This window comes from Balaenoptera acutorostrata, chromosome 8 (assembly GCF_949987535.1).
Source record: "Balaenoptera acutorostrata chromosome 8, mBalAcu1.1, whole genome shotgun sequence".
In the NCBI taxonomy this organism is placed as follows: domain Eukaryota; kingdom Metazoa; phylum Chordata; class Mammalia; order Artiodactyla; family Balaenopteridae; genus Balaenoptera; species Balaenoptera acutorostrata.
Window position 1 is genome coordinate 99,019,311 of NC_080071.1, and position 24,177 is coordinate 99,043,487.

The 24,177-nt window shown below is 37.9% G+C and overlaps 1 protein-coding gene and 1 pseudogene across 1 annotated transcript in view; one reads left to right on the forward strand and one right to left on the reverse strand.

Moving 5' to 3' along the window:
• Positions 1-24,177, forward strand: part of HERC2 (HECT and RLD domain containing E3 ubiquitin protein ligase 2) — a 214,767-nt gene that overhangs the window by 138,407 nt on the left and 52,183 nt on the right. Inside the window, exons 52-63 of the mRNA XM_057551376.1 lie at positions 4,382-4,557; positions 7,745-7,856; positions 9,164-9,245; positions 9,352-9,495; positions 10,921-11,011; positions 11,304-11,481; positions 11,669-11,750; positions 11,831-12,002; positions 15,046-15,190; positions 15,845-16,070; positions 22,758-22,929; positions 23,779-23,968. Coding sequence (XP_057407359.1) covers positions 4,382-4,557; positions 7,745-7,856; positions 9,164-9,245; positions 9,352-9,495; positions 10,921-11,011; positions 11,304-11,481; positions 11,669-11,750; positions 11,831-12,002; positions 15,046-15,190; positions 15,845-16,070; positions 22,758-22,929; positions 23,779-23,968 — 1,770 coding nt within the window. The remainder of the gene's footprint in view (positions 1-4,381; positions 4,558-7,744; positions 7,857-9,163; positions 9,246-9,351; positions 9,496-10,920; positions 11,012-11,303; positions 11,482-11,668; positions 11,751-11,830; positions 12,003-15,045; positions 15,191-15,844; positions 16,071-22,757; positions 22,930-23,778; positions 23,969-24,177) is intronic.
• On the reverse strand, positions 19,145-19,617 carry LOC103014935 (NADH dehydrogenase [ubiquinone] 1 alpha subcomplex subunit 5-like; annotated as a pseudogene).

The window sequence follows — 24,177 nt, forward strand, 5'->3', positions numbered from 1 at the left end:
ATATAGTTGACTTACAGTGTGTTAGTTTCAGGTGTACAGCAAAGTGAATCAGTTATACATGTACATATATCCACTCTTTTTTTTTAGATTCTTTTCCCATATAGGCCATTACAGAGTATTGAGTAGAGTTCCCCGTGCTATACAGCAGGTTCTTATTAGTTATCTATTTTATATATAGCAGTGTGTATATGTCAGTCCCAATCTCCCAATTTATCCCTCCACCCGTTATCCCTTGGTAACTATGAGTTTGTTTTCTACATCCATGACTCTACTTCTGTTTTGTAAATAAGTTCATTTGTACCCTTTTTTTTTTTAGATTCCACATGTAAGCGATATATGATGTTTGTCTTTCTGTGTCTGACTTACTTCACTTGGTATGACTATCTCTATGTCCATCCATCTTGCTGCAAATGGCATTATTTTGTTCTTTTTTATGGCTGAGTTACATTCCATTGTATATATGTACCACATCTTCTTTATCCATTCCTCTTTTGATGGACATTTATGTTGCTTCCATGTCCTGGCTATTGTAAATAGTGCTCTAGTAAAGATTGGGGTGCATGTATCTTTTCAAATTATGGTTTTCTCTGGACATATGCCCAGGAGTGGGATTGCTGGGCCATATGGTAGTTCTATTTTTAGTTTTTAAAGGAACCTCCATACTGTTCTCCATAGTAGCTGCACCAATTTACATTCCCACCAACAGTGTAGGAGGGTTCCCTTTGCCCTACACCCTCTGTAGCATTTATTGTTTGTAGATTTTTTGATGATGGCCATTCTGACCAGTTTGAGGTGATACCTCATTGTATTTTTGATTTGCATTTGTCTAATAATTAGTGATATTGAGCATCTTTTCATGTGCCTGTTGCCCATCTGTATGTCTTCTTTGGAGAAATGTCTCTAGATCTTCCACCCATTTTTTTTTTTTTAAAGGGATTGATAGATCCCTTCTTATTTTTATTTATTTATTTATTTATTTATTTATTTATTTATTTGTGGCTGTGTTGGGTCTTCGTTTCTGTGCGAGGGCTTTCTCTAGTTGTGGCAAGCGGGGGCCACTCTTCATCGCGGTGCGCGGGCCTCTCACTGTCGCGGCCTCTCTTGTTGCGGAGCACAGGCTCCAGACGCACAGGCTCAGTAGTTGTGGCTCACGGGCCTAGTTGCTCCGTGGCATGTGGGATCTTCCCAGACCAGGGCTCGAACCCGTGTCCCCTGCATTGGCAGACGGATTCTCAACCACTGCGCCACCAGGGAAGCCCCACCACCCATTTTTTGATTGAGCTATTTGTTTGTTTGATATTGAGCTTCATGAGCTGTTTGTATATTTTGGAGATTAATCCTGTGTTAGTTGCTTTGTTTGCAAATATTTTCTCCCATTCTGAGGGTTGTCTTTTTGTTTTGTTTATGGTTTCCTTGGTTGTGCAAAAGCTTTTGAGTTTAATTAGGTCCCATTTGTTTATTTTTGTTTTTATTTTCATTACTCTAGGAGGTGGATCAAAAAAAGATCTCACTGTGATTTATGTCAAAGATTGTTTTGCCTGTTTTCCTCTAAGAGTTTTATAATAATCCAGCCTTACATTTAGGTCTTTAATCCATTTTGAGTTTATTTTTGTGTATGGTGTTAGGGAGTGTTCTAATTTCATTCTTTTATATGTAGGTGTCGAGTTTTCCCAGCACCACTTATTAAAGACACTGTCTTTTCTCCATTGTAGAGTCTTGCCTCCTTTGTCATAGATTAGGTGACCATTGGTGCGTGGGTTTATCTCTGGGCTTTCTATCCCGTTCCATTGATCTATATTTCTGTTTTTGTGCCAGTACCATACTGTTTTGATTACTGTAGCTTTGTAGTATAGACTGAAGTCAGGGATACTGGTTCCTCCAGCTTTGTTTTTCTTTCTCAAGATTGCTTTGGCTGTTCAGGGTCTTTTGTGTTTCCATACAATTTGTAAAATTTTTTGTTCTAGCTCTGTGAAAAATGCCATTGGTAATTTGAAATGGATTGCATTGAATCTGTAGATTGCTTTGGGTAGTATAGTCATTTTCACAATATTAATTCTTCCAGTCCAAGAACATGGTATATCTCTCCATCTGTTTGTGTCGTCTTTGATTTCTTTCATCAGTATCTTATAGTTTTCTGCGTACAGGTCTTTTGCCTCCTTGGGTAAGAATCATTACTTTATTATTTTTTTCTGCCCACATAAAGGCAGGCAAGTTCAGTGTGATCCCAGTGTGTTATGTTAAAGAAGCTGGTACACAGCCAGTGATAGGTTAAGTTTTTCAAGCTGGAAGGTTGGTAACTTGTATCTGGAGACTATGGGACCATACCAACACTTTCCGCCAGGTCTAAGAGTTGATGCTCTGGCCTTTGGGTACACCAGAAGGTTTTTGTTCTGTTTATTTTCTTCCCGTCTTCAATAAATAAAATTTTGGAACACCATTCATTCTTGAATGTCATTAAACTGTTTTATGGAATACCATGTAATAAATTAACAGTTAATACCAACGGTGGTAATAAGTTAATAAAGTGGCAAATGATGAAAATTGAAGATATTATTGAGTTTTTCTGAGAAAAGATAATATTGCATTTTAGTGCATTTTATTAACTTATTGCTGGGTAATGGAATGCAGCTTGTCTGTTATCTTAATTATGCTACTGAATTTTTTTTTTTTGTATTTTAAGTAAATCAATAACCACAGAAATAATGTATTCAGTAACTGAGATAGGTATTCATAAAAGGTGTATTGATTTTAATAAGTTTTCAGTTCAAAACAATTTATTATGTAATATTTGAGAAGCACAGAATAGTGTATTTCACGTATATGAGAAATATGAAGTATTGTGAGTATTCAGAAAATTCAAGGCCCACTCTCCATCCCTCTAGCAAACTTAAGAACTAGAATATTACCATTCCTGTAAAGCTACTGGACTGTTTCTTCTAGCATTGCTTTTCCTATCAAAATGGTTTGTGACAGGAATTTTCTAACATAACTGAAAATAGTAAGTACACTGAATCCTCTGTGAACCTATCACCCAGTTTCAATGATTATCAACATTTTGGCCAGTCGTGTTTCACTAACTCCCTCCATGTGTCCTTCCCCCCCGCCCTTTTCTTTTTTGAGGATTTTAAAGCAAGTTCTAGACATGGCCTTATTTCAGTAGTGAGTACTTAAATTATTCATTTCTAACAAGGACTTTAAAAATGTAACCACAGTGCCATCACACTGAAAAATTTTTCTTTAATATCATACAATATCCAGTCAATGTTTAAATTTTCCCAATTATCCAATAAATGGTTTTTTGCAGTTGGTTACTCTGAATCATGATTCAGGCAGTGTCTGCACTTTGCACTTCATTAAAATCTGAACTGTCTTGGTTTTTCCTTGCTAAAGAAAGAAACAGGGTCTTTTTTTCTTGTAGAATTTTTCATTTCTCTATTTGTCTTTTTCACTCAACCTGTGCTTCCTGTGACATCATAGGTAGATCTTAAGGTTTGATTAGATCTAATCTAATTGAGGCAACAAGAAGTCATTGGTGTTGTGTGTGCTTTCTGCTGCTTCAGTCTTTGTTCACATGATATACAGGAATAGAGGAATACTCTGAATGTCAAGTACGGGGGATGGGGCATTCCGTGGGACAGGGAGGCAACTTTAAAAAATGAATGGCAAAGGCGTAACAGAGGGAGGTTGCATCCTGTTTAGATTCCGTTTTGGATAAGCCGAAAATAGAAGATATTTATGAGATGATCAGAAAATTTGATCACTGGTAGCATTTAGATGATATAAGATTATTGATTTAGCTATCATAATAGTACTGTGGATATATTTTTTAAATGCCTGTATTTCAGTGATACATACTAAAGTTTTGAAACAACATGCTGCCTGGAATTTTCTTATGATAGTCCATATATGAACAAAATCAGTCATCCATTGATAATTGTTGAACTAGGTGATGGGGTTATGGGGCTCTGTGTATTGTTTTCTCTACTTTGTATGTAATCAAGTATTTTTATTATGTTTTAAAAATTATGAAGGCTTTGTGACCTGAACACCTAATCTCTTTCTTAATCATCTTGGTTTAAGAAAGCTTTAAGACAGGAAAGTTTTGGAGTCATTCAGTAAGGCTATCATACTATTTCATTTTAGTAAGGAAATCACTGTGAGTCCCATGCCTTGGATGGACATCCTTGGTGAATTAACGACTTCTTTAGAAAGCGAACCCCACTCAAATGTGGCTGCATCAACCCTGCCTAGTATTTCCAGAACTTAAGTAAAGGGGCTCTAACTTCCCACACATTCCATGTCTCATATGTCCTTCTCTCCAGTTAAAGCATCTAATGTGTTTGATTCTGAAAACTCTGTAGCTTACCGTGTTTGTATCTAGTATCACAGGTATATTGAAATTGCAATAAAGCAGTGCAGGAGCTCAGGAATTGATTGTAAAATCCATGGTCTCATCCTGCTGGGACGGATACGTGCGGAAGAGGAAGATTTGGCTGCAGTTCCTTTCTTAGCTTCAGATAATGAGGAGGAAGAAGACGAAAAAGGCAACAGTGGGAGGTGAGAGCTGTTTGCTGTTGGTGGTACTTATGCCCAAACTCTCACTTTCAAAAGCCAATGTTTAATTGGAGTGTATCTCATAATGAGGATAGTTTAGTGCCCATAGGACTATTTGTTAAATATTAGTTAATGTTCAAATCATATTCAAAAATATGATTTAATTTAATTTTAGGAAAAATTTAATGTGGAAACACATTGTATTTAGAAAAATTCACTTAAAAGTGAAAAAAAAATGTTGAATTTCTCTACCTGAAATATTACTGTTAATATTTTGGTATATATTCTTGTAGTTTTCTTTTTTATCTGTCCCTAATTGTGTTTTCCTTTGGAGATAGTGTGGTATGGTATGTATTTTACAGCCTTTTTTGTTAACTATTTTATTAATAACTTTTAAATTAGAAATTTTTTATTGTAATAAAATATACATAAATTTACCATCTTAACCAGTTGTTAAGTGTATAGTTCAGTGGCATTAAGTAAATTTACATTATTGTGCAACCATGAACAACATCCATCTTTAGAATATCTGTATCGTTAATCTTCTGTTGTATAATTTTATTTTGTGTAATATTTCATTTCATGATTAAGTTCTCATTTACTCACTCAGTTCCTTATTTTGTATGAGCCCTGTAGTGATGACTATTACTGTATTTATTCATCCACCATATATTTATTGAACACCTACGGGAGGCTAAGCCCTGTTCTCTGTCCTGTGAATGCTGTAGTGAACATGCTAAATAAAACAAGACAAACTCACGCACATTAGAGTGGCCTCATGGCTGTGGGAAGTGCACGAAGGAGAAGGGCCTGGTGCTATGAGCGTCTGCAAAGGAGCATTGGGATGTCAGGAGAACAAGGAAAAACTCCCCCCATCAAAGCAAAGTGGGCAGTAAGGGGTGTTGGCAGGGGAACAGCATATACCAAGGGTGAAGCAAGATGTCTGCCAGGTCTGTGCACCTTTGCTTTTTATTCCAAGACCTGTATGGAGGGCTCATGTGCAGTGTCTGTTCTGAGCTCTGTTTACGTGCAGAAAATTACTGTCCTCAGGTAAGTTGTCTTTTCACAAATAAATTGCTAAAAGTGAAATTGCTAAGTCAATAGGTGTTCCTGTTGTATTGCTGGTGTGGCTGGGTCCTTGCAGATATGTCCACTAGAGGCAGGTAGCAGTGCCAGCTGAGCTCTGCTGATCACGGCCCTTAGCACTGAGTGCTTTCTAGTGTGTGACGTGAGCAGTCTGTCTTTTTGAAACAAAGGAGCTTGGCCCTGCACTGCTATTAAGCACATACTCTTAGTCATGAAGAGGTGGCCACTGGGGTGATAAATCAGGTCATTCTAGGGATCTTGGGCTTGGATCCTGTCTTGTTTCGTTTCGGAAGCTTTGCAAAGAAGTTGAAAAGAAAATAGTCTTATAACACTACCTTATCTAGAATATATGTTATACTATATGTTACAGTTCAAACTGTGTCTACATGCATTAATTTAATTAAGTAAGGAAAATGCCATTTCACTTAAATAAATCATTGGGATTTTTAAGTGAAAGGATTATAGAGCCACATTTTCTTATTCGGTAGTTACTAAAATGAATTGGACAAATATAATTAGTACATGTGCTATATATGTGAAATAACCACAAAAGTTTGAGCTTTACTCAGAGATGAAATTTTTACACAGCTGGATACATTCACAAAAGAAATTTTAGATATTTGAATGTAATTTTTTTTTCCTGTCAGATATCATTAATGAGCTAATAACTAATGAATGGTCCAAGCAGTCTCCCACAGGGCAAGCCCCCAACTAGGGTGTGCCCTCACTGACCACCCGCTGGCATTTGTTCCCCGTGCTGTTGCTTACATGGTACCAGTCCTTACACGTCTCAACACTGGTCAAATCCCCTACATATTTTTGAGTAACACTGTGTTACAAGGTATTTCAAATAGTTAGAATGTACATATACTTGCTCTCCTTTGCCTGGTATAGGATGAGAATTTTCCTACCTTTTTATCCCCAAACCATAAAATTTTGATCCCTGAAAGTAAATATTCATCAGTATGTAACACGTTAAAAAATCTTACCTATCTGTAAGCTAATCTCTGGAGTCTTCAGTTGTCTATTGTAGCTTATAAAAATAGAACAAAAGCAAAAAGCCAAAACCTCAAACACAGAAGCGGCAGTTTCTTACCACCTGGCATCAAACTGACAACCAAAAAAATCTAACACTATTCTGTGTACTTCGTGTTCTTAATCATGTTCAAGAATTGATGGACTTTTTTTTTTAATTGATTCAATCTAGTTTATTTCTGATGTACAACAAATTGGAAGTAACAATAGCCATTTTTCTCAAGTGTTAGTAGTATAGTTAACACTTAATGCATGGACATTGGTTGCTGTGATTTTGTCATTATATACGTTTTTAAAAATTTTTTTTAAATTTAATTTTTATTTTATTTTGAAGCATGTGTGGGCTTTGTTGATCATACTTTTAACCCATCGAGGGCAGGTCAGGAGATGGGATGAATGAGATGGCCTGTGCTTCAGGAGCCTCGGGGGGCTGGGCAGGCCTCCCCTGGCAGAATGGAGGTTTGGACCTCCTCCTCCAGCGCAGCTGGCCAGCACAGTGGGCAGAGGGTGTAAAGGAAGAAATGTGCATTTTGCCTCGGGACATGTGTTTGAGTACATCAGAAGTCATGTGGCTACATCCATTTTATTATTCTTTGGGGGAAAAATATGACCAAACAGGGTTTGGGGTTTAGGGACGTGGCCACAATGCCAGTCCCGGTGGTGATTCTTGGCGCCATTAACCAGCATTCTCTCCAGTTACACCTGCAGTAGCTGTGTGTTAAGGTGATGGGTGGTAGTTGCTGTGAAAGCAGTAAAAGCTGTCACGTTCAACTTGGTATACAAGAAGAAAGAGAACTGCACAGTGTCTCTTGGGAAGATCTCCACCAGAATAAAAAGCTAAGGTTAAATTCTAGTATTGAAAGGTAGCAGCATACTGGTATCTAGAAATTTTGACCCTCTGGAACACTAACTCCTGTGTATACTTCAGGCTTTGTTGAATTAAAACAAAACTTTAAGAGTTTCTGATAGTAGCCAGCAAACTGTGTGCTTGAGGTTGTTTTCCTTTTTATTTAAAATTTTTTTTTACGCTGACTGACCTCTATTTCTGTTTTATTTTTCCTTTGATTAGCCTTATTAGAAAGAAGGCTGCAGGTCTGGAATCGGCGGCTACGATAAGAACCAAAGTGTTTGTGTGGGGCCTGAATGACAAGGACCAGCTGGGAGGGCTGAAGGGCTCCAAGGTACCTGCTCGATACCCCGTGCCCTCGCCACCCCGTGCTGCTCGGGCCCAGACAGGCCCAGCAACAGCCAGGCTTCTTGAAGTTTTTATAATGGTTTTTCCTTTTATATGTTGTTTTTAAAGTTGACTTTTCTTAAGTAGTTCTTGACATGAACTCATAGACATTATCAAATTTAGTTTCTGAGAAGCCTCTGTCCTTGGAAAATAGTGCACTTTAGATATAGTTGCATTATTGCTGTTTTGTAAACTAGAACATACACTTTTGAAAAGACTTGACAAGCGCAGAGGTAAAAATTGTGGAGTATAATGGTATTTTAAAGAGCAGGTACAGCAAATGGTGCATTTGAACTAGAGTTGGATGCAGTGTGGCTCCTGACTGAGGGACAGGTTCCTCCAGATTTTAGGGTCTGGGAACAGTTTCCTTTCAGATGAGCGTCTCCACTACTTAGTACTCCATGAGACTTCACCCATCGTCAGATCCCCTGTTATCTGCATTGCCGAGAAGCTGAAAAGGAAAGTTAGAACTCAATTCATTTTAAGTCTCGTGGTTCTAGTACAATGAAAATAGTCTTATGTAATTCAGCAGCCTTCAGTTACATTTGTTCCTGAGGCCCCTGCCCTGCATTTGGAGATGTGTCAGCTGTGACAGGGGCTGTCTGGGGGGTCCTGAGGGCGTGGCCCTTTTTGCGGTTTGCACATGAAGGGTAGATTGGAGCTTCACGGTTGTGATGGACATCCTTCTTCCACAGTAGTAGTGACTGTTTGATACTTTCTGACACATAGGAATCATAAAGGCTTCTTAGACAGGGGCCTTAATAATTTTAAATTAAATCACACCCATCTCTAATGAGAAATTTAAGTGTATAATTTCTTAGTCAGAATTAACAAGAATGAGCAGGACATGACCTGAAATAAAATGTAGTTTACCAAATGTTTGCTTATATCTTCACATTATGTGTATTTTATTTTTTGCCTTTTATTACGGATATGTTCAGATGTACCCAGGTAGAAAGAATAGGGACCTGAGTCCTCTTGTCCCTGTTCCAGCTTCAACAGTTGCAGATGGTCACATTTTTGTCTTTATTTTCTACACAGCCTCACCCCTATTCATTTTAAAGTCAATCTCAGTATATCATTTCATCCTTAAAATACTTGTGTATATCTAAGAGACAAGAACTTCTTTGGTTAATATAACCATGTAAATTAACAGTAATTCTTTGTACCATCTAGTAAGATTACTTGTAATTTTAAAAGTGTAAATAACTTTCTCTCTTTTCTCCTTTACTTTTAAAAAAAATCTTGTTTTAGATAAAAGTTCCTTCATTCTCTGAGACACTGTCTGCTTTGAATGTAGTACAGGTGGCTGGTGGTTCTAAAAGTTTGTTTGCAGGTATGATTATTCTAATATTTAAAAAGTTTTCAATGATGCTTAGGACTAAAGACATAGTTGTTGCATTGTGAAAAGTGAGTCCTTTCCTCACTCCTGTTCCTTGCAGTGACAGTGGAAGGGAAAGTGTATGCCTGTGGAGAAGCCACGAATGGCCGGCTGGGGCTGGGCCTCTCCAGTGGGACTGTGCCCATTCCTCGACAGATCACAGCTCTCAGCAGTTACGTGGTCAAGAAGGTGGCCGTTCACTCAGGTAAGGGCCAGGCTTTGGCCTGGTACACAGATGAGCCTGTTGTTCCTGCTCTGTAATTAACTGGAGCCGTAAACAATTTCCCCTAAAGTGTCTTTGCATTCTTTTTCAAGTTTTACTTAACTGTTAGGAATAAAAGTTGGTTAATGTAAAGCTCCAGGTGGTCTAGAGTTTAATTATTCTTGGAGACCAGTGGTTGCTGGCGTTCCAGGCGTGTGGGGCATACCTCACCAAAGGGAGGGGGCTTTTAGTCTCGGAGCTGTGGTCTCAGGTTCATAGCATCTCTGCAGTCATCACGTTCTGTGCTTAAATACGTGTTATTTTTCTGGGGAAAGAGCCTGTAACTTTCATCAGATTCCCAGTATCTGTAAATTCCAGTGATAAGAAAGAACCATTTAAAGAAAAAAAATCACACTGCTTCAATTCAGGAAACTTTTATTGAGTATCATTTCAAAGCACTGTGCTTGGCCTCTGAGGAAATGAACTGAATTAGATACAAACTGAGTTCGTGTCTATACTGGATAGGATTAGATTTAACCCCCTTATAACAGAAAATCCAAACGGTAGTGGCTTGAGCAAGATGGCATTTTACCATTCTCTGTAAAAACCTGGAGGTGGGGCCCAGGGCCAGGGCGGCAGCCCCAGTACCTGTGAGGAGCACTGGCTTGCTGTCCACCCCCCCAGCTGCAGGTGAACGTATAAGATAGGCCTTTTCCTCAGGCCCACTCCGCCCCTCCAGAGAGCTTTTCTGGAAGCCTCACTCACTCCTATCGCATCTCTGTCACCATCCTCTCTGGGCAGGGGAGTCTGGGAAGCGTGGTTTTTAGCCGAGCACATTGCCCTGGATCATGTGGGCTCTGTTGGCAAGGGATAGGGTGCACATGGGTATTAGGAGCCTAGGAACTGGTGGACACAGTGACAGAGAGGAAACGCTCTTCAGTCCTGAGCTGGGGTGGATGCACTGGGGGAGTGAGCCGTGCTGGGGAAAAGCATGAGCTGATTGTTTTGGGAAGAGTGAGCACAGTGCCTTAATTGCAACTGATGGTACTTCTGCTTAAATAATTCCATTCTTGAGGTGCATTTCACAGAAGCCCAAGTGCCACTGCATTTGATAATTTGTCTAATCACAAATGTACTTATTTTTCCATCTGAATTTTGATCTTTTATATATTTAACATAGCAGCAACCCCATTAATAAATAGCATCATTTTGCTGCTTCTTTGCGAGTAAAATTCTTTCTAGGACTTAAACTTTGTAGTTTAATAAATGTTCACTTATTTTATATATTTGTCATGCTGAAATGTTGATCTTATTTACTCAGTTATTGAACACATATTCACACATACTGCATGCCAGGCAAAATAGGTAGTTGTGCTGTTAACTTTTGTAAACCAACTTTGGCAGCCTCCCTCTGTGTGAATGTTGCAGGTGGACGGCACGCTACAGCTTTAACTGTTGATGGGAAAGTGTTTTCCTGGGGTGAAGGTGATGATGGCAAACTTGGACACTTCAGTAGAATGTAAGAATATTTTCTTCATTACTTGCTAATAAGAGACTGTTACTGTTAATAATAGTGAATGCTTTTTGATAGTTTTTTGTAGAAAATTGAATAGGATGGGTTATTTATGAAAACGGAACTTAAAAAATTTAAAAAATATCTCAGTGTGGTTTGGCCTCACATGTTCTAAGGTTTGATAGTTAACTTAATCTAAAGATGTTTTGACTAAATGTGGATCAGTGTTGATGTCCTTTTCTTTCTTCTTTAAAAAGGCTGGATTGATTATAGGGAATATTATTTAATCTTGCTTTAGGAACTGTGACAAGCCACGGCTGATAGAGGCCCTGAAAACCAAGCGAATCCGGGATATTGCCTGTGGGAGCTCGCACAGTGCAGCCCTCACGTCCAGTGGTGAACTGTACACCTGGGGCCTCGGAGAGTACGGTCGCTTGGGACATGGGGATAACACAACACAGCTGAAGCCCAAAATGGTGATTATACACATTTTTGTTGCTTGCAGAAAGTTTACCACCTGCTGATTTCCAGAGAAGATAAGCTCCCAGTCTAGGACAGTTCATAAAGACATGAGCAGTGTTGGCTTTCAGTCTGTGGGGAAAAATCCCCCTTGCTTTCTTAGTGCCTGTGCTTGATTCTGTTTTTAAATTTGTGATTGAGTAGGTGAAAGTCCTTCTTGGTCACAGAGTAATCCAGGTGGCGTGTGGAAGTAGAGATGCACAGACCCTGGCTCTGACTGATGAAGGTGAGTCCTGTCCTGACTCCACGTTGCTGGGGGAGGAACATTGTGAGACACTGGCCTAAAGTATATATTTTTAAACCTAGGTTTGGTATTTTCCTGGGGCGATGGTGACTTTGGAAAATTGGGCCGGGGAGGAAGCGAAGGCTGTAACATTCCCCAGAACATTGAGAGACTAAATGGACAGGGGGTGTGTCAGATCGAGTGCGGGGCACAGTTCTCCCTGGCCCTCACCAAGTCGGGAGTGGTGTGGACGTGGTACGTAAATGCCTGTCATCCGTCAGTGTGTCTGTGTGGGGCCTTTTAGGGAGGGGGAAACCTTCATTTTCTTCCTCGTTCAGGCATCTTTGTTTTTTAATTTATTTTGAGTTGGGATTAGCGATAATATTATAAGAAATTTCCCATTATAACTGGGCTGTTTAGAAAAGAACACTGGAGAAATTTTAGCCCAACTTGTCTGTCTTGTTTTTTGTTTGTTTGTTTATTTATTTTTAACGTTTTTATTGGAGTATAATTGCTTTACTATGGTGTGTTAGTTTCTGCTTTATAACAAAGTGAATCAGTTATACATATACATATATCCCCATATCTCTTCCCTCTTGCGTCTCCCTCCCTCCCACCCTCCCTACCCCACCCTTCTAGCTGGTCACAAAGCACCGAGCTGATCTCCCTGTGCTATGCGACTGCTTCCCACTAGCTATCTGTTTTACATTTGGTAGTGTATATATGTCCATGCCACTCTCTCACTTTGTCCCAGCTTACCCTTCCCCCTCCCCGTATCCTCAAGTCCATTTCTCCAGTAGGTCTGTGTGTTTATTCCCGTCTTGCCCCTACGTTATTCATGACTTTTTTTTTTTTTAGATTCCATATATATGTGTTAGCATACGGTATTTGTTTTTCTTTTCTGACTTCACTCTGTATGACAGATTATGGGTCCATCCACCTCACTACAAATGACTCAATTTCGTTTCTTTTTATGGCTGAGTAATATTCCATTGTATATATGTGCCACATTTTCTTTATCCATTCATCTGTCGATGGACACTTAGGTTGCTTCCATGTCCTGGCTATTGTAAATAGAGCTGCAATGAACATTGTGGTACATGACTCTTTTTGAATTATGGTTTTCTCAGGGTATATGCCCAGTAGTGGGATTGCTGGGTCGTATGGTAGTTCTATTTTTAGTTTTTCAGGGAACCTCCATACTGTTCTCCATAGTGGCTGTATCAATTAACATTCCCACCAACAGTGCAAGACGGTTCCCTTTTCTCCACACCCTCTCCAGCATTTATTGTTTGTAGGTTTTTTGATGATGGCCATTCTGACCGGTGTGAGATGATATTGCGTTGTAGTTTTGATTTGCATTTCTCTAATGATTAGTGATGTTGAGCATTCTTTCATGTGTTTGTTGGCAATCTGTATATCTTCTTTGGAGAAATGTCTATTCAGGTCTTCTGCCCATTTTTGGATTGGGTTGTTTGTTTTTTTGATATTGAGCTGCATGAGCTGCTTGTAAATTTTGGAGATTAATCCTTTGTCAGTTGCTTCATTTGCAAATATTTTCTCCCATTCTGAGGGTTGTCTTTTCGTCTTGTTTATGGTTTCCTTTGCTGTGCAAAAGCTTTTAAGTTTCATTAGGTCCCATTTGTTTCTTTTTGTTTTTATTTCCATTTCTCTAGGAGGTGGGTCAAAAAGGATCTTGCTGTGATTTATGTCATAGAGTGTTCTGCCTGTGTTTTCCTCTAAGAGTTTGATAGTGTCTGGCCTTACATTTAGGTCTTTAATCCATTTTGAGTTTATTTTTGTGTATGGTGTTAGGGAGTGTTCTAATTTCATACTTTTACATGTAGCTGTCCAATTTTCCCAGCACCACTTATTGAAGAGACTGTCTTTTCTCCACTGTATATGCTTGCCTCCTTTATCGAAGATAAGGTGACCATATGTGTGTGGGTTTATCTCTGGGCTTTCTATCTTGTTCCATTGATCTGTATTTCTGTTTTTGTGCCAGTACCATACTGTCTTGATGACTGTAGCTTTGTAGTATAGTCTGAAGTCTGGGAGCCTGATTCCTCCAACTCCGTTTTTCTTTCTCAAGATTGCTTTAGCTATTCGGGGTCTTTTGTGTTTCCATACAAATTGTGAAATTTTTTGTTCTAGTTCTGTGAAAAATGCCAGGGGTAGTTTTATAGGAATTGCATTGAATCTGTAGATTGCTTTGGGTAGTAGAGTCATTTTCACAGTGTTGATTCTTCCAATCCAAGAACATGGTATATCTCTCCATCTATTTGTATCATCTTTAATTTCTTTCATCAGTGTCTTATAATTTTCTGCAAACAGGTCTTTTGTCTCCTTAGGTAGGTTTATTCCTAGATATTTTATTCTTTTTGTTGCAATGGTAAATGGGAGTGTTTTCTTAATTTCACTTTCAGATTTTTCATCATTAGTGTTTAGGAATGCAAGAGATTTCTGTGCAATAATTTTGTATCCTGCTACTTTACCAAATTCATTGATTAGCTCTAGTAGTTTTCTGGTAGCATCTTTAGGATTCTCTATGTATAGTATCATGTCATCTGCAAACAGTGACAGCTTTACTTCTTCTTTTCCGATTTGGATTCCTTTTATTTCTTTTTCTTGTCTGATTGCTGTGGCTAAAACTTCCAAAACTATGTTGAATAATAGTGGTGAGAGTGGGCAACCTTGTCTTGTTCCTGATCTTAGTGGAAATGGTTTCAGTTTTGTCTTTCTTGTTTAGGTGAGATGTATGTAGAGGGTTTCTTCTGCTGCTTTGCCATGCAAGAAGTCTAGTGATCAAATGGGTGGAAAACAGATTTCTGATTTCTTTGATCCCTGAAAAAGTTCATGTGTGTTTCTAGTGAAAGATTATTTTACTAAATCAGAAAGGAATGGAATATCCAGCTGACCACGAGCAGGCAGTGTGATGGCCTAAGCCTGAGTATCATGACCCAAAGGCAGCTGAGGAAGAATTATAGCAGAGAGGTGTTTTAAGAGCCATTTGAGGTTGTGTGTCATGTTTTCAATCTCTTTAGATGAAACCTACGTCAGTAACTTAAGTGTAAAACACACATTAAGGATCTTGCTAGCAGAATTAATGAATTAACTTGAATTAATGGTATATGATTTTAGAACAATATAATAATAACAGTAATTTCAAAGACCTTGGGCACTGTGTATGATGTTATCATTGAGCTGGCTCTAGCACTGTGACAGTGAGTGTTTTTCTGTGGGGCATTGCCAGCACCATAATCATGTATTAAAATGCTCACTCTTGACCTCCTTGCAGGGGGAAGGGGGACTACTTCAGGCTGGGCCACGGCTCTGATGTGCATGTGCGGAAACCGCAGGTCGTGGAAGGACTGAGAGGGAAGAAGATTGTGCATGTGGCTGTCGGGGCCCTGCACTGCCTGGCGGTCACTGACGCGGGGCAGGTAAGCGAGCCTGTTAGAGGTCCTTATGTCTGTAGTGTAACGTGATGAAACGACATGAGTCTCAGTACTGGGGCACCAGGAGGGTGGGCTTTGTCCATTGTGTTCCTATGTATATCTGCCTAACTGTTAGCATGGGTGAGCATACCCGGGAAAGAGCTGCTGACTGACGCAGGCTATAAAGCCATGCGGTTTCCCACTCTAATGCCTGATGGGGAGATATATGTACTTCATTTCAGAAATAAAGTTATTCTTGACAAGTGTTACTCGTTCTTCCACCATGAGAGGCCATCCCATGACAGGCTCATAGATGATATACTTTGATATTCACTTATGACAACACATCAGCACGCTGTACTTTAATCAAAATGAATTAAAAATGAATTATACTTTCTAATTCTGTAAAGCCAAGAAGTAAATTCCTTGAAAAGTGAGCATATTTTTTTGATCATTTTTCTTTGCAAAATGAAGGAAAAGATAAGTTACTATATTTAGTTGAAGAGAACTTCCCTGCTTCCTGTAACAGAACAAAATAGATGAATTCATTGGGTTGATATTAAGTAAATACTCGTCTATAGTCATTGGCAAGAATTTTGAAGTAAATTTAGAGCAAATGTTCTGAAATGTTGAAAAATTCTGTTTTTTTCCCCTTAACAGGTGTATGCTTGGGGTGACAATGACCACGGCCAACAGGGCAATGGCACGACCACGGTTAATAGAAAGCCCACACTTGTGCAAGGCTTAGAAGGCCAGAAGATCACACGAGTGGCTTGTGGGTCTTCGCACAGCGTGGCATGGACAACCGTCGACGTGGCGACACCGTCTGTCCACGAGCCCGTCCTCTTCCAGACTGCAAGAGACCCTTTAGGTGCTTCCTATTTAGGTAACACAGATTTGTGTTTTATTTGAGCCCCTCTATATGCTACAGCAACGCCATCGATAGAATGTGTGGTGTCGCTACCAGATTAGGGGTTGTGGCACTGGGCTAACTGCATTCTGAACCACAGCCACAAATTTTGGCTATACAGATAAAATTGCTGTGAACCTTTGTGTACAGGTCTTCATATGGACATACGCTTGCATTTTTCTAGGGTAATACCTAGGAGAGGAATTCTTGGTAGATGTAGGTTTATCTTCTTAAGAACTGCAAACTGTTTTGCAAAGTGTTTGTTCTAAAGCTCTATGTCCTCCATATTTGTGTCTGTACTTGGTGTGGTCAGTCTTTAATTTTAGCCATTCTTGTAGATGTGTAGTGGTATCTCATTGTGGTTTTGCTTTGCATTTCCCTAATGACTAATGATGTTGAGCGTCTTGCTTATTTACCACGCAAATATGTTTTAAGTGTCTATTCAAATCTTTTGCCTGTATTTAAACCTAGGTTGTTTGTTTTCTTATTATTGAGTTTTGAACACTTTTTATGTATTCTGGGTACAAGTCTTTCATCAGATAGATGATTTGCACATATTTTCTCCCAATGTAGCTTGTCTCTTCATTCTCTTAGGTGAATTTTAAAGAGCAAAAAATTTCTAATTTTGATGAAGTCCAGTTTATCCATTTTTATCTTTTATTTGAGTGTTGTATTTAAACAGCCTTTGCCTGACTCAAGATCATAAAGATTCTTTTCCTGTGTTTTCTTATAAAAGTTCTATAGTTTTAGGTATTTAGGTGTATGCTTGATCTTGAGTTAAATTTCATATATGGTGTGAGGTATGGATTCAGATAAATAAATATATTTATTTATGTTTGGTATATGGATATCCAGTTGTTTCAGTTGCATTTGTCAAAAAGAAGTATCCTTTCTTGATTGAAAGAATTTGCACTTGTGTCAAAAATCAGTTATTTATGTATGTGTGGATCTATTTCTGGATTCTCAGTTCTGTTCGGTTGATTTATTTTTGTATTTTGATGCAAATACCACATTGTCTTGATTACTGTAGCTTTATAAAAGAATGAATTCAAGCTTTGGTAATCCTTTAGCTTTGTTCTTTTTCAAATATGTTTTGGGTATTCTAGACCCTTTGCATTTCCGTATAACTTTTATTTTTTTTATTTTTATTTTTTAAAATTTTATTTATTTATTTTTTGCTGAATTGGGTCTTTGTTGCTGCACGTGGGCTTTCTCTAGTTGCGGCGAGGGGGGGCTACTCTTCGTTGCAGTGCATGGGCCTCCCATTGCGGTGGCCACTCCTGCTGCGGGGCATGGGCTCCAGGTGCGTGGGCTTCAGTAGTTGTGGCATACGGGCTCAGTAGTTGTGGCTCGCGGGCTCTAGAGCACAGGCTCAGTAGCTGTGGCACATGGGCTTAGTTGCTCCACGGCATGTGGGATCTTCCCGGACCAGGGCTCGAACCCGTGTCCCCTGCATTGGCAGACGGATTCTTAACCACTGTGCCACCAGGGAAGCCCCTCCATATAACTTTTAGAATCAGCTTTTCAATTTTTATAAAATAGCCTACTTGGGAATTTGATTGCACTGACTGTAGATCAATTTGGGACTTGCTTCACAGTATTGAATCTACCAACCCTTGAATGTAGTATTTCTCTCCATTTGTTTAGATCTTTCAGTGCACAGGTCTTGTATATCTTCTGTCATATTTATCCCTAAATATTTCATATTGTTCATCCTGTTATTAATGGTGTTTTAATAATTTCTTTTGTTCCTTGCTATTATCTAGAAATATTCAAGTTGATTCTTGCTAGTGTGTAGAAATACAGTTGATCTTTTTAAGGACATTTGGATTATTTCAGTTTGGGGTTATTACAAGTAAAACCTGCTATGAATATTCATATTAAGGTTTTTGAGTCAGTCTTCCATATTGAATAAACCCCACTTGGTTTTGCTACTTTTCATTTCTTTGATTTTCTGTTGTTTATCGGTTTTCAGTTTTATTGGTTTCTGTTCTCATCTTTATGCTTGCTTTATGTTTATTTTCTATTCTTTTTCTGGTTTCTTGAGGTGAGAGCTTAGATCATTGATTTGAGACTTTTTCTCTTGTCTATTGTAAACTTTTAGTACTATAAATTTGCCTCTCAGCACTGCTTTAGCTACATCTCTCAAATTTTGATATGTTGTATTTTCATTTTCATTCACTTATATATATGTATTTTAAGGACATATGGAAAGTAATTTTATTTTTGTTTAACCTTAAACTTGCCAAACTGCTTCATTCTTTGAACAGCATTTATCTTCTGATACCCAGGCTGCACTCATATTGGAAATTAGTGAAAACCACTTAGTGATTCCACTTTGAAGTTATAACCATACAGCTAAATGTTTTGAATATAAGCCTATCTATATGTTGGATAAACTTTAGGAACTCTTAGTGTTTCTTCTTTTACAGAAATTCTCTCTGTATCCTGATGTACTTTGGTTGATCTAGAAAAGTAAAGGCAAAGGGCCAGAAAGGTAACTTCCTTAAACGAGACAAAAGGAAAATTTTTCCAACTACCACTATAAATAAAAATCTTTCAAATACTGACTCAGTTTTCTCAAGTATACAACAAATTCTAATTTGATGGTTTTTTCTTACTACTTCACATCAAACAGTGACCTATAAATTTGTTTAAATAATAATTAAGTACCTTTTCTGTTTTTTCAGAATGAAAAAAATTAAATGATGTGTTGAAGATACTACTAAAAATACTTCACCTTTCAAATATGGTCCCTGTGTTGAAAATCTATAGGAATTTTTCCAATTAACTTTCAGATCTTCCCACAACCTCTTTGTTTTTTTAAAAAATATCATGTTGGAAATAATTTGAATGAATGCTCTGCAAATCAAGAATTGATTCACAAGTCCCTATTACCATAATCATCAATTTTAACAAGTCTCCTCAGTATGTTTTGTATCAGTTTTCTTGATTATAAGATGAATATGGAAACATTTTTAATATAACAGAATATTTAATTATATCAGTTTCCCATGAAAACACAAGTCATTTAATGATGTTTATATTAGTCATTTCCATTGGTTGGCCAGAGGCTTTTCCACTGAAGACTCCCCATGGTTTCCATTCCACCATTTTTCTCACCAGACTTAGTTCATGTTCAGCCTAAAGAATCTCCTCTTCTATTTGGCTACCCTGAAGTTGCTCTTCTAATTTTTTAACATCTGGTTCCACTTTAACCATATGCAGCTTCTCATTTGTAATCTGTTCTATATACCTTTTATATGGTACATTTTTAGGGATTTGTCCAAGAACATCAGGAATCTTTGTATACAATATTTTTAGCCTCTTGTGTGGACTCTTACATACCCACAGTCCCACAAGGCCAGTGGTCTTCTTCAGCAAGCCCGCCGTGACAGCCCAGTTTTATATATTTTCAAAATTTCTTTTCAGCTTTGTTTTTGACCTGTGGATTATTCTTTTTGTACCTTGTTGTATTCAAGTTGCCAAAAAAAAGGTTAAGAACTGTTACCTCTTTGTTCATGATCGATATTGGTCTGTAATTTTCTATTAGTATCTCTGTCCGGCCTTATAGAATGAAGTGGTAAGTGTTCCCTTCTTTTCAGTTTTCCTTTTTATTTTAATAGTGTAGAATTGGTATTCTTTCAGTAGAATTCACCAGTGAAGCCATCTGGGCCTAGAGTTCTTTGTGCAGTTTCTTTATGTTTTTTAACCACAAATTTAATTCCTTTAATAGATTCAGCGTTATCTGTTCTTTTTTTTTTCCTAGTAAGATTTGTGTCTTTGATGGAAGTCGAACTTACTGGCATAAAGTTGGTCTCAATATTTGCTTATTTTTCTTTTAACATTTGTAGACTCTGTAGTGATGTCATTACTCATTCCTTATATTGGTAATTGTTATCTTCTCTTTCCTAGAGGTTTATCAGTTTTATTAAGTTTTTTCAAAGAACAAGCTTATGGTTTCCTTGATTTTTCTTCATTGTTTTTCTGTTCTCTATTTCACTGATCTCTGCTCTATCTTTATTAATTCTTTTCTTCTAAGAAGCTTAGGATCTTCCTACTTTTCTAATGTGGACATTTACTTTTCTCTCCTTGATTCATTGATTCTGCTATCATTATAACAGATTACCCTCTTTATCCCTTTGCTTTGAAATTCTTGCTTTAAAGTCAAATTTGTCTGATATGAATATAGTGACTCTAGCTTTCTTTTGACCAATGCTATATAGTATTTAAACTATGGTATTCCATATACCATGGCAAACTATGGTATATCTTTTCCATTCTTTTACTTTTAACCTACTAAAAGACGCTTCCTTATACGAAACATATAGTTGGATTTAGCTTTTTAATTTTTTCTCTGACAGTCTCTAATTGGGGTGTTCATTTCACTTACAGTTAATGTGGTTATTAATGTATCTGTTTTCAGTCAATATCCTGCTATTTGTTTTCTATTAGTCCTAGCTGTTCATTGTTCTTTCTCTTTTTTTTTTTGCCTTTCTTTGAATTAATTGTTCTTTATGATTTTATTTTCTCTCCTTTGTCTTCTTTGAGCTCTAACTTATTATGTTATTTTAGTGATTGCTTTAGGATATATATTATACACCCTTAATTTATCATAGTCTACCTTCAGGTGACTCTACACTTTCATGTATAGTATACAAATTATACAACAGTATATCTCTATTTCTTCCCTCCTAGCCTTTGTGCTGTTGTTGTTATACATTTCTTTGTATGTTGTAAATGTGACAGTTGTTAAAATTAATTTTCTTTAAACATTAGGTTATCTATTTAAATAAATTGGAAAGAATATCTCTATATTTACTCATGTAATTACCATTTCTGGTGTTCTTCATTCCTTTGTGGAGATCCATATTTCCATCTGGCACCATTTTCCTTCTGCTTGAAGGACTTACTTTTTTATGTCTTGTAGCTCAGGTCTGGGGTTCCTCCTTTCAGCTTTTTATGTCTGAGCTAGTCATTTTTGCTTCATGTTTGCAATATATTTTAGCTGGGTATAAAATTTTAGATTGACATTGTTTTCATTGAGAATTTGCTGTCATTCTTATCTTTGTTTTTCTGTACATAACATGTCTTTTATCTCAGACTACTTTTAGGATTTTCTCTTTATTTCCATGGTTTTTATCTTCATGGTTCATGTGCTTGTGGGTCATTGTGCTTCTTGGATCTTTGGGTTTCTAATTTTCAACAAATTTGGAAAATTTTCATTTACTATTCTTCACAAAAAATTTCTTTCCTGTACCTTTCTTTCTCCTCTTTGGGAGGTTTAGTTCTATGTATATTAGGTCTCTTGAAGTTGTTCCACAGATAAATGACATTGTTCATTTTTTAACTTCCTTTTCTGTGTTTCATTTTGGATAACTTCTATTGCTATGTCTCCAAATTCACTTGTCTTTTCTTCATTTTCTAATGTGCTGTTAAAATGTTACCAAACTGTTTAAATCTCAGACATCCTAGCTACCTCTCTCGAAATTTGATTTGGGCATTTTTATATCTTTCATGTCTCTGGTTCTCTTTTGAACATATGGAATACAGATATAATAAGTGTTTTAACCTGTCTGCTGATTGTAATATCTGTGTCAGTTCTGGATTGTTTACCTCAATTGATTTTTCTTCTTATTTCTGAATTGAGTGGTATTTTCCTGCCTTTCTGCCCACTGGGTAACTTTTAGTTGGATGCCATACATTGTGAATTTTAACCTGAATGTTGCTGGGGATTTTTGTGTGTGTATAAATCTTCTTGAGCTTAGATACAGTTAAGTTTACTTTCAAACAGTTTGATCCTTTTGGGTCTTGGTTTTGGATTTGTTAAGTGGATTCAGACCTGATATTAGTCTGGGGCTAATTATTCCCCCACTGAGTATTCTACTCAGTGTCTTGTGAATTATGAGGTCTTCCCATCTGGCGGATGGGAGCAGGCACTGGCTGGGCCCTCCATTTTCTCCCAGCCTCTGTGCTGGGTCTCCATTCCTTTCATGCAGTTCTTTCTTTGGCTTTGGGCAGTGCCCTTTTATGTAGGCACCCATCAGCTTCTGCTGCATCCTTAGCTGGGTGAGTGAGAACACCTGCATATCTCCAGGGCACTCTCTGGGCAACTTTCTCCTTTCGTCCTGTCCTGTGAACTTTGGCCACATTGGACTCCCTGGCTCTGAGCTCTACCTCCTCTGCTCACAGAGTCCACTGAGCTCCACCTGGTTCTCTCCCTCTGCTGAGGCCTGGGAACTCTCAGGGCAGTGAGCTGGAACATGTGTCCACTAAGACTGTATATGGTGAACATCTTGTCTTCTCACCATTGTTTTGGATTATTTTTTGTTTTACATTTCAATGATAAGTAAATACAGATAGTTATTGTAGTATTTTCACAGCTTACGTGTGTATACCGTAAATTGTTGTAAGTGTATTTTGCAAAAGTATTTATATCTGTTTGCAGTTACAGTGAACCTTTCCTGAAAATAGCTTCTTTAGATAAGTATAGATAATTTTTTTTAAACTCTGAAAGACCATTAATGAAACTAGTATTTAATCGGTGAAATAGCAAAATGCAGATTGCAGTGTGTCTCGGAACTAAACTGAAATGTCAAATTATAGAAATAGGGCAAACTGTGATCTTAAAAATTGAACCCAAATTTTATTTTCCTTTCTCAGGTGTGCCTTCTGATGCTGACTCTTCTGCTGCCAGTAATAAAATCAGTGGTGCCAATAATTCTAAACCAAATCGCCCCTCTCTTGCCAAGATTCTCCTGTCATTAGATGGAAATCTGGCCAAACAGCAGGCCTTATCTCATATACTTACAGCACTGCAAATCATGTATGCCAGGTAGGCTCGTTTGCTAACTTTTGAAATCCCACAACTATGTAAGCTTTTGGTTTTTGTAGTTTTTTGATGGAAAATGTTGTGTATATTGTCTTTAAATACTGTGAGTTCTGGGTCATACACCCTTTGATGGTGAATGATGGTATCTGTGCTTTCTTTAATGGAGGTTGAAATATGAATTAGAAAATCAAGTTAAAGAACATTTTCATTATTCTTTATGGCCAATAAACTTTAAACATATTTTGGGGGATGAGAGGAAGAATCAGTTGTTACTAATATACAGTAATGTTTAAGACACTTGTCATCTCCTTCACTTTTGATAAGGCAGTTTTGGTAGTGCTGTCTTTTCTACCGTTTTGCTGCTGTTTTCTCACAACCTGGATAAGTGCCCCATCCATCAGTGTATCATGGTTATGGATCTGATGAATAGAAATTAATACTTAAACAGGAACATTAGTTTAGACCAAAGGCTGACTTAGTCGTTGAGAGGACATTTAGTCCTTGGTGTCTTGTGTGAGGCATCCTTGATATTTGGCCTTCAGTAAACACAAAATTACCCTCAGGCTTGAATAAACCAAGAAGATTTCTCTGGGAAATACAGAGGCTGATTTTTATGTTGGCAGCTTTTCACCTGTCATCACTGTGGTCATTCAATAAATAAGATCAGGAGTAAATATTTTAGCTTTTAGCCGATGGATAGTAATAACATTCAGTATTTTTCTAAAACTCTTTCTATACTTATCCTATAAAAATGAGGGGGTCCTTCAATAAGCACTTGTCCTGCCCCCTGACTCTTGCGTCCTGCAGAGGTGAATGGCAGCTCACTGCAGGTCTGGCTTTCTCTCCTGACAGAGACGCCGTGGTCGGGGCCCTGATGCCAGCTGGCATGGTTGCCCCGGTGGAGTGTCCCTCATTCTCTTCCTCAGCACCCCCTTCTGACGTGTCTGCCATGGCCAGTCCCATGAATGGAGAGGAGTGTGTGCTGGCTGTTGATATTGAAGACAGACTGAGTCCAAATCCATGGCAAGAAAAGAGAGGGGAGGTAAAAATCAATGGTAAAGCAATAAAGCAATATTTGATCAGAAAGGAAAAGGTAGCTAATTTGTATCTAGTAAAGTATAAGTCATTCTTTCACTTAATTCAGAGTGTTTTTGTGCCTACTGCCATAGGCATTTTGGGCTTGAATTAGAAAATATTCTATTTGCAAAAGGAGCCTTGGGACTTCCATGGTGGTCCAGTGGCTAAGACTCC